General features: G+C 56.3%; 1 protein-coding gene across 2 annotated transcripts; it reads left to right on the top strand.

The window, feature by feature from the left end:
* The first annotated feature begins 6,076 nt into the window (after positions 1-6,076).
* Positions 6,077-8,952, top strand: LOC100384005 (uncharacterized). Of its 2 annotated transcripts, NM_001362238.1 has the most exons (4): positions 6,077-6,974; positions 7,395-8,106; positions 8,194-8,347; positions 8,432-8,952. In NM_001362238.1, exons 1-4 carry the CDS (start codon positions 6,164-6,166, stop codon positions 8,765-8,767), a joined length of 2,013 nt encoding a protein of 670 aa, NP_001349167.1. In that variant the 5' UTR covers positions 6,077-6,163; the 3' UTR covers positions 8,768-8,952. The 2 variants fall into 2 exon arrangements, with proteins under 2 accessions (NP_001349167.1, NP_001170087.1); NM_001176616.1 differs by lacking the exon at positions 6,077-6,974 and having other exon boundaries at positions 7,298-8,106; positions 8,432-8,933.
* The last annotated feature ends 846 nt before the right edge of the window (positions 8,953-9,798 follow it).

Below are 9,798 nucleotides of genomic sequence, written 5' to 3'. Positions count from 1 at the left end.
TGAGGGGCCGAACAGCGGCAGCACTGACCTCAGGGCGGATGCTGCTGCCAAGAGGCCCCCGCCCATGCCCAAACTCGTGAGGCAAGGACGGGCAGAAGGCCGTAGAGTTGGAGGTCGGTCCATGGGCGGCCCTGGCTATCTCGTCGGCGGAAGAACCTCTTCCAGCTGCCGTGGCAGACGCCGGCGCCGGGAGCGGCTCCGAAGCCACTCGCGTCCGAGAGCCAGTCACGCTGCAGCTGCCGGCGCCACGGACGACGACCGCCCTTCCCTCCGATCACTGAGGGAAGGAGCGGGCCACCGCCCACGCAGGGGCCGACCCCAACTCGGCACACTCCCCTCCCCAGCCCTGGTGATGAAAATCCTTGAGGCTGAGGGAGGGGCAGAGGCCGCAGCCCGGCTCGCTTTCCCCCACCATCAAACTGGAGGTCACCATCTTCGGTGACCGCCGACGGAGGGGTGCAGCCGGGCTACACGATGAAAATCCTTGAAGCCGAACGATGGCTGAAAGGTACCAACTCCCACGGAGTTGCGTTCCTCCAACGATGAGGCGGAAAGACGGCGGGTATCCCCCATCCGGGGGCTTGGAAGGTGGAAAGACACGATGCATAAGGGAGCGCGAAGACATGGTCGCCTTCCAAAGGGGGTCACCCTCCTTTTAAAGGCGACTCACCCTACTTGCACCCCCAACCGTCGTGGGCTGAGTCTTCTCCAACACACTCCAAGGTCCTCCCCTGCGGCGCGGGGGCTGGGTCCCACACGTCATGCAAACCAGCTTAGAGCAGAAGAAGCCAAACCGCCGTGCGCGGTGCGCACAACCGCCCAGCGGTTACAAGTGACCCTCCACTTTTGCCCAGACCAACGGGCGAAAGGGGCGGGCAGCCATGCAGGCGGCATGCAACCGCGCCAAGTGGGTGCGCTTCTCCGACTCCCAACACGCCCAGCATGGAGGCCCAGGCCCACGCGTCATGCAACCGGCGCGCCGAATGCTTCGTGCATGCAACTGCACCGCCACTTGCGCCACCACCGCGCCTCCTCGACCGCGGAACCAGTACCGCGACTCGAGGCGACCCAGCGCACGACCCAGCAGCGCCAGCCTGGCGCGGCGGTCAGTGCGGCCAAAAATGGGCCGGCAGTAATGACGGTGGCAGGCGGGCAGGAGCAGCAGTCACGTCGTCAGCCAAGCTCACGTCCCATCCGGGGGCAGCGAGAGAACCCTCTCTCATGGCGTGAAGACAACGCGCCCGTGTTCCGTTCCTCGAACGGCTCGCGCACGCGCAACGGCCGCCCCGCGAACCACTCGCCCCGTCGCATTAACTCCGCGGCGGGACAGGCGGCGCCTTTGGCAGGAGAAGCAGACGACGCTTCGCCTTCGCCATAATAACCGCGTCAAAAAAAAGGTACGTCGCGTCGTTCGATTTCGTATCCTTTTCCTTTTTCCTCTTTCTCTCTCTTGCAACAGGGACCGGGAAAGGGGGATACCCCGAAAAGGATCCTTCCCCGTGAAGGAACCAGGCTCCGAGCCTCCCTACTGATCAGAGGTTCGAAGGCTGGCCCCCCGGAAGGGTTCGACAGCCGCCTCAGATCGCGTGGGCCCTACACCCACTACTGGTCAGAGGTTCGAAGGCCGGCCCCTCGGAAGGGTTCCACGGCCGCCTCAGGCTACCCGGGCTCCGCGCCCATTACTGATCAGGGGTTCGAAGGCTGGCCCCCGAAGGGTTCACAGCCGTCTCAGACGCCGAGCGAGGGATGACCACGGGTACGTTCGATACATAATCAAGGCTCGGGCTGTGCTCCCGAGGTACCCTAGGACATTTCCGAGACCAGCGGGAACGATCTTGTAACGGAATCCCATCAGAGGGAGGCATCGAGCCCTCGGACCCCGTCGCCAGGGGACCGGGTCCGGCAGATCACCCGCAGGTACTTTTGGGCGTGCCAGGGGACCGGGTCCGTCACTTTGCCGCTCCACTAACCGACCTGACAGAAGGACAGCGCCGCCTGCGCCACTCCGACTGCGGTGCCACTTGACAGAGTGAAACTGACAGGCAGTCAGGCCCTGCTGAAGGCATCATAGGAAGCTCCGCTCCGCCTGACCCAGGGCTCGGACTCGGGCTAAGTCCCGGAAGACGGCGAACTCCGCTCCGCCCGACCCAGGGCTCGGACTCGGGCTCAGCCCCAGAAGACGGCGAACTCCGCTCCGCCCGACCCAGGGCTCGGACTTGGGCTCAGCCCCAGAAGACGACGAACTCCGCTCCGCCCGACCCAGGGCTCGGACTTGGGCTCAGCCCTAGAAGACGACGAACTCCGCCTCGCCCGACCCAGGGGCTCGGACTCGACCTCGACCACGGAAGACAGACTCGACCTCGGCTTCGGAGGAGCTTCCACATCGCCCAACCTAGGGCGCAGACCAGCCACGTCAACAGGAGGCACCATCATCACCCTACCCCGAGCTGACTCGGGCCGCAGGGAACAAGACCGGCGTCCCATCTGGCTAGCTCCGCCAGATAGGCAATGATGGCGCCCCGCGTACTCTGTGACGACGGCGGCTCTCAGCCCCCTTACGGAAGCAAGAGGACGTCAGCAAGGACTCAACCGCTCTGACAGCTGTCCCTCCGCCAGGCTCCATCGCTCCTCCGACGGCCACGACATCACACCAGCTGGGTGCCAAAATCTCTCCGGCTGCCACAACGGCATGTACTTAGGGCACTAGCTCTCCTCCGCTAGACACGTAGCACTCTGCTACACCCCCCGTTGTACACCTGGATCCTCTCCTTACGCCTATAAAAGGAAGGACCAGGGCCCTCTTAGAGAGGGTTGGCCGCGCGGGGACGAGGATGAGACAGGCGCTCGCTTGAAGCCGCTCGCTCCCTCTCCCGCGTGGACGCTTGTAACCCCCTACTGCAAGCGCACCCGACCTGGGCGCGGGACGAACACGAAGGCCGCGGGATTCCCACCTCTCTCACGCCGGTCTCCAGCCGCCTCGCTCTCCCCCCTTCGCGCTCGCCCTCGCGCTCGACCCATCTGGGCTGGGGCACGCGGCGACATTCACTCGTCGGCCCAGGGACCCCCCGGTCTCGAAACGCCGACAGTAGTGTAAGGGAATCTTACTAAACTTCTTGCGCTCATGGCGCTTAGAAGTTACGGACGGCGTGTCGGAGCCGGAGGTAGATGGCGATGAGGTGTCGGTCTCGTAGTAGACCACCTTTCTCATCTTCTTTTTCTTGTCCCTACTCTGATGCGACTTGTGGGAAGAGGGTTTCTTTTCCTTCCCCTTCCCTTTGTTGCGGGACTCTCCCGATGAAGCTTTCCCGTGGCTTGTAGCGGGCTTGTCGCCGGTCTCCATCTTCTTCTTGGCGTGTTCTCCCGACATCACTTCGAGCGGTTAGGCTCTAATGAAGCACCGGGCTCTGATACCAATTGAAAGTCGCCTAGAGGGGGGTGAATAGGGTGAAACTGAAATTTACAAAGTTAATCACAACTACAAGCCGGGTTAGCGTTAGAAATATAATCGAGTCCGCGAGAGAGGGTGCAAAACAAATCGTAAGCGAATAAAGAGTGTGACACGCGGATTTGTTTTACCGAGGTTCGGTTCTCGCAAACCTACTCCCCGTTGAGGAGGCCACAAAGGTCGGGTCTTTTTCAACCCCTTCCCTCTCTCAAACGGTCCCTCGGACCGAGTGAGCTTTCTCTTCTCAAATCAACCGGGAACAAAACTTCCCCGCAAGGAACACCACACAATTGGCGTCTCTTGCCTCGGTTACAAGTGAGTATTGATCTCAAGAAAGAATGAGAAAGAAGAAAGCGATCCAAGCGCAAGAGCTCAAAAGAACACGACAAATCACTCTCACTTAACACTAAAGCTTTTGTGGAGTTGGGAGAGGATTTGATCACTTGGGTGTGTCTTGTATTGAATGCCTAGCTCTTGTAAGTGGTTGGAAGTTGGAAAACTTGGATGACTTGAATGTGGGGTGGTTGGGGGTATTTATAACCCCAACCACCAAACTAGCCGTTTGGTGGAGGCTGTCTGTCGCATGGTGCACCGGACAGTCCGATGCACACCGGACAGTGTCCGGTGCGCCAGCCACGTCACCAGGCCGTTGGGTTCCGACCGTTGGAGCTCTGACTGCTGGGCCCGCCTGGATGTCCGGTGGCACACCGGACATGTACTGTAGAGTGTCCGGTGCGCCACTTCGCGCGTGTCTGACTTCTACGCGCTCTGGCGCGCATTAATTGCTTCTGCAGGTGACCGTTGGCGCGAAGTAGTCGTTGCTCCGCTAGCTCACCGGACAGTCCGGTGTACACCGGACATGTCCGGTGAATTATAGCGGAGCGAATTCCCGAAGCTGGCGAGTTCAGAGCCGCTCTCCTCTGGAGCACCGGACACTGTCCGGTGTACACCGGACAGTCCGGTGAATTATAGTGAAGCGCCTCTGGATTTTCCCGAAGGTGAAGAGTTCAGCGTGAAGTCCCCTGGTGCACCGGACACTGTTTGGTGGTGCACCGGACACTATCCGGTGGCACACCGGACAGTCCGGTGCGCCAGACCAGGGCTGCCTTCGGTTATCCCTTGCTCTCTTTGTTGAACCCACTTCTTGGTCTTTTTATTGGCTAAGTGTGAACCTTTGGCACTTGTATAACTTATACACTAGAGCAAGCTAGTTAGTCCAATTATTTGTGTTGGGCAATTCAACCACCAAAATCATTTAGGAAATAGGTGTAAGCCTAATTCCCTTTCACTAAGTAAATATACTTTGCCGAGTGCCGTCGATTTAGCACTCGATAAAGATTTTTTTAAATTTTAAAATATATTTTGCCGAGTGCCCCCTGACACGCACTCGGCAACAATTTTTTAGTATTTTTAAAATATACTATACCGAGTATCGGTCCAGGCTAGGAATCCTAAGTGGCCTACACATGAAATCATAGAGTTTCAATGTAAACCGACTAGGTTTCTACATATAGTGTGTCACTACTTTCTCGAAATAATCTCAAATTTTTATCATAGCCTCTACATATGATATCATGACATGTGTACAAGTTTCATAATTTTTTTGACTTTGTTTATGTTTTATATAATTTTTAAACAATTCGATGGCAAGTTCACGGTCATATTTAGTGAGCATTGTGCTCGAAAATTCCGGTTTGCTCCTAAAATCAGTCGTAACTTGTGTTATCTAACATGGATATCATTTTTGCATTATCAGTTTTTCATTTTCCAGGTGACTTGCAGTTCAAATCTGAATTATCCGAATAAATTCATTTAAAAGAACAAAATCTAATAGTTATAGCAAACACTTTTATAATTGTGCCAAAATGGAACATGTAAGTCTACATAGTGTATGAACAGACCACAAAAAGTTTGGTTAAAAAAAGAAAAAAAGGAAAAAAGGAAAATATATTTTGCCGAGTGTCCTAGGATGGCAGGCAAAATATGTTTTGCCGAGTGTCGCCCTTGAGACATTCGGCAAAGTAGCTGCTTTGCCGAGTGTCAAATCCCGACTCTCGACAAAGATAACGGTCGTCATCTATAGACAACTGATGACGGACCTTTGCCTAGTGTGGGCCTTCGCCGAGTGTTTGACACTAGGTAAAGAGGTTTTTGCCGAGTGTCTTTCTGTGCTGAGTGTCCTGCTCTCGGTAAACGCGTGGTCGTTATCGAGAGTAGGACTTTACCGAGTGCGGCCCTCAATAAAGACTGTTTTGCCGAGTGTCCGATAAAAAACACTCCGTAAAACGTCGAACACTCGGCAAATAGCCGAATTTCGGTAGTAAGGTAAACATCATTACTCGACGGTCAACAAACAAACTAGAAAATTGTAGGATAATGGAATCACCTGTTTGAAATGTCCATAACAGTTAATTTCTGGGTGTACATACAATGAATGAATGAACGGATTCTGTGATTCTAGAGAGATCAAATTCTCCGTCGTCACCGACTAAGTCAACGCCGTAGCATCATATATACATACTTTTGTTTCTTACATTACACCAATGCATACATACAATAACCAACAACCAAAATATATGTAAAAAAAGATGTCAATTCTTCCACGTCAAACTCTGACCCACCCGGGCACGCTACGCACAAAATGAAGCCGAGACCGAAACCAAAAACGCGCGCGAGGACCGACTACCGAGGACGAGGACTCCGGCAGTGCCCGGCGCCATGCAGCGGCAGCGGCGACCACGAGCATCGCACCAGCACCGTAGTGGTCCCTTCCTCCTAGTCCTCTTCCTCAGCGCCGTGGTCGCCGCCGATGACGCGGCGCCGGCGGGCACGCCGGCGATCGTGGACACGGTGTGCGCGGCGACGCAGGCCGCGGACCCGGAGGCCTTCGACGTGAGCTTCGTCACCACGCTGGAGATGATCTACCAGAACGTGACGCGGTGGAGCTTCGGCGCCGCGGGCTCCGGCGAGGGCAACGACACCGTGTTCGGCCTCGGGCAGTGCATGGGCTACTTGTCCCCGACCGACTGCCAGCTCTGCTACGCGCAGAGCCGCGTGAAGCTGCCGCACTGCCTCCCCGCCGACGGCGGCCGCATCTACCTCGACGGCTGCTTCCTCCGCTACGGCGCCGACAACTTCACAGCCGCCGCCACCGACGCCAGCGACACCGCCGTGTGCTCCAACGCCACCGCCGCCGCCAGTGCACCGCCGGTGGTCGGGACCGGGTTCGCGGCCGCCGCCGCCGCGCTCGTGCGGAACGTCACGGCCGCCGCGCCGGCCGCCAAGGACTACTACTACGCGGCGTCGGCGTCCGGCCGCGCGCCGCCGGCGTACGCGGCGGCGCAGTGCTGGAGGTCGCTCAACGCCAGCGCGTGCGCCACGTGCGTGGCCAGCGCCCGCGACCGGCTCCTCCGCAACTGCCTCCCGGCCGCGCCCGAGGGGTACGGCCTCAACGCCGGCTGCGTCGTCAGGTACTCCACGCGGCCCTTCTACCTGCCGGCCAGCGCCGGCGGCGGCGGGGGATCGTCCGGTGAGTGCATGCATTTTCCACGTCGTACCGGTACCGCCATTTGAATTTCAGCATTTCATCACTTCATTGTATAGAGAGAACGAAATAAAAGGTCGTCTGTTAGACTTTGTGGTCTGTTCTCGTTGGTCCAAAAAGTTTCACGGGGAAGGAGGGAACATCCCAGACGCGTGCCGTGTCTGAATTTTAGCGATAGCAACTCGACTCCTACTGCGTGGATTGGGGCGAGTATCATGCAAATACAAACGATCGAGAGGTTGAAACTGCAAAATGAGTATAGTACCCATTTTTTTAACCAATAGCAATCCGCTTCGTGCCATCGTTCCCCATGGCGCTCGAAAGCAGCTTAGCTTGGTGGCCTCAGGAGTCGTAGAGAAATTTCTCACGGATTTCTGGATTTATTTTCTTTCTTATTAATGGCAGCGCGTCGCATCGCTGTCATCGTGGTGGCATCGGTCTTGTCGGCAATGGCGGTCATGGGCATAGCGTTCATCTGGACAAGGATGAGGTCCAGATCAAGGGACGATCTCCTCCGTGCAGACATGGGCGACGACGGGTCGTCCGGCGAGATGATCCGCGCCATCGCGGCGTCGCAGCTGAGCTTCAAGTACCAGGAGCTGCGCGCGGCGACGGACGAGTTCAGCCAGACGAACAAGCTCGGGCAGGGAGGCTACGGCTCCGTGTACAGGGGCGTGCTGGCGGACGGGCGGGAGGTGGCGGTGAAGCGGCTCTTCTTCAACACGCGGCAGTGGGCGGAGCAGTTCTTCAACGAGGTGAAGCTGGTGAGCCAGGTGCAGCACAAGAACCTGGTCAAGCTGCTGGGCTGCAGCGTGGAGGGGCCCGAGAGCCTGCTCGTCTACGAGTACCTCTGCAACACCAGCCTCGACCACTACCTCTTCGACGCGTTCAAGAAGAACGCGCTGGACTGGGAGCGGAGGTTCGAGATCGTGCTGGGCACGGCGGAGGGCCTCTCCTACCTGCACAGCGCCTCGGAGGTCCGGATCATACACCGCGACATCAAGGCCAGCAACGTCCTGCTGGACGACAGGTTCAGGCCGAAGATCGCCGACTTCGGCCTCGCCAGGAACTTCATGGACGACCAGAGCCACCTCAGCACCGGCCTCGCCGGAACTTTGTGAGCCCGACTTTCCCTGACCGAGATGATGCATTGCAGAGACGACAGAGCCCTCCCTCATCGTCTTCCTCTTGCGCGTGCATGCAGTGGGTACATGGCTCCGGAGTACATCGTCCACGGGCAGCTCACCGAGAAGGCCGACATCTACAGCTACGGCGTGCTGGTCCTCGAGATCGTCACCGGCCGGAAGAGCCACAACTCGGTGGCGTCATCTGCAGAAGGCCTCTCACTCATGGCACTGGTATTTTCAGACAGGCACTTGCTGCTGTCACTGTAGCGTTTACCCAAAAAAAACAGAGAACTGATCCTGTTCTACTTTCTTCAGATATGGAGACACTACACCGCGGGCACCCTGACGGAGCTGCTGGACCCGAACCTCCGCGAGCAGTGCTCGGAGGAGGACGCCCTCCGGGTGTTCCACGTCGGCCTGCTGTGCGCCCAGGCGTCGCCGAACCTTCGGCCGCCCATGTGGAAGGTGGTGGAGATGCTGAGCGGCAGGGATCACAAGGCGGTGGCGCTTCCCCGGCCCACCCAGCCTCCCTTCATCAACGTCAAGGGGTCCAGCGGCAAGAGCGACAGCTCCGGCGGGTCGGCGTCCAACTCCGACAAGTCGCCCTTCTCGCTGAACCAGCTGTCAGTCAGTGGGGTGCAGGCCAGGTAAAAGCTAGCTAGCTAGCTGCGGATATCATGTGTTTGGGCTAGCGGCATTTTTTTTCAAGTTTTGTAAGTCGTGGCGTGGATATATCATAGGTTTGACTTCGATTTTCTGGCTTCGTTGATCTGGTAACATACTCTGATTATTGCTAGTATGTGCAAGTCTTTGGAAGAAAGATTCATGTTTGCAAATAAAACATCCAGAAAATGTTGACCAACCTTAAGTATGCAAACATGTAACGCCCCAAAATCATATTTTTAGGGTCATGTAGGAAAACTTCTTCCCAAACATATAAATAAAGTGATTTCTAATAAAAGATCATAATAAGAATTACCTTATTCCTTGGTCAAATCATATAGGTAGGGGAAATGCTCTAATAATATAAACCATGCAATTTAATCTAGATTTCATATTTGAAAGCATTTTGATCAAATGGGATGATCAATAAATAAATATAATGCATTCATATTGGATTTTGGTTTGTGCATTTAACGGGTGCTTAATTTCAAATCAGATTTAAATTTCAAAATTAGAAACTTGAAATAAAAAGGGAAAAAGGAAAACAAAAAATTAGAATAAGAAAAAGGAGGAAAAAGCTCACCTAAACTTACCTGGGCCAAATTCCCCATCTCGGCCCATCTGCTATGCGCCGTCAACCCAGACACGCACGCGTGTCCAGCAGCCCTCCGAGGGCGCGTCTGACTTTGTCTCTGACGTGCGGGTCCCACGTCATCAGTCGATCTTGCCGTTGCGCGCGTCACACACACTGGGCACTGTCGCGTGGGACCACGATGTCGACTCCTTCCCTCAACTCACCAAACCTGAACAGAAAAATCATGCATCCGTCGCAACGAGCTCGTACCGAAGTCCATGCAATCCGCTCCGCTTGTTGTTGTTCCGGTTGTGATTCTCGTGTGGCCATATAACCAGCATTTCCCCCTCCCCCTCCTTCCATCGAGTTTGTGCATGCCTCTGTGCCGTCCATACTCAACCGCCGTGACTCAGTGAATCTGAGGGACGCCGTCGCCGACGCCCTA

This window comes from Zea mays, chromosome 8 (genome assembly GCF_902167145.1).
Source record: "Zea mays cultivar B73 chromosome 8, Zm-B73-REFERENCE-NAM-5.0, whole genome shotgun sequence".
NCBI lineage: Eukaryota > Viridiplantae > Streptophyta > Magnoliopsida > Poales > Poaceae > Zea > Zea mays.
The sequence above is the reverse complement of the archived record's forward strand: the minus strand, read 5'-3'. Positions and strand labels throughout refer to the sequence as shown.

Coding starts and splice junctions, on each gene's coding strand:
- LOC100384005 (NM_001362238.1), top strand. CDS start 6,164: ATGCAGCGGCAGCGGCGACCACGAGCATCGCACCAGCACCGTAGTGGT. Junction 6,975..7,394: donor CGGCGGCGGGGGATCGTCCG/GTGAGTGCATGC, acceptor TATTAATGGCAG/CGCGTCGCATCGCTGTCATC. Junction 8,348..8,431: donor GCCTCTCACTCATGGCACTG/GTATTTTCAGAC, acceptor TACTTTCTTCAG/ATATGGAGACACTACACCGC.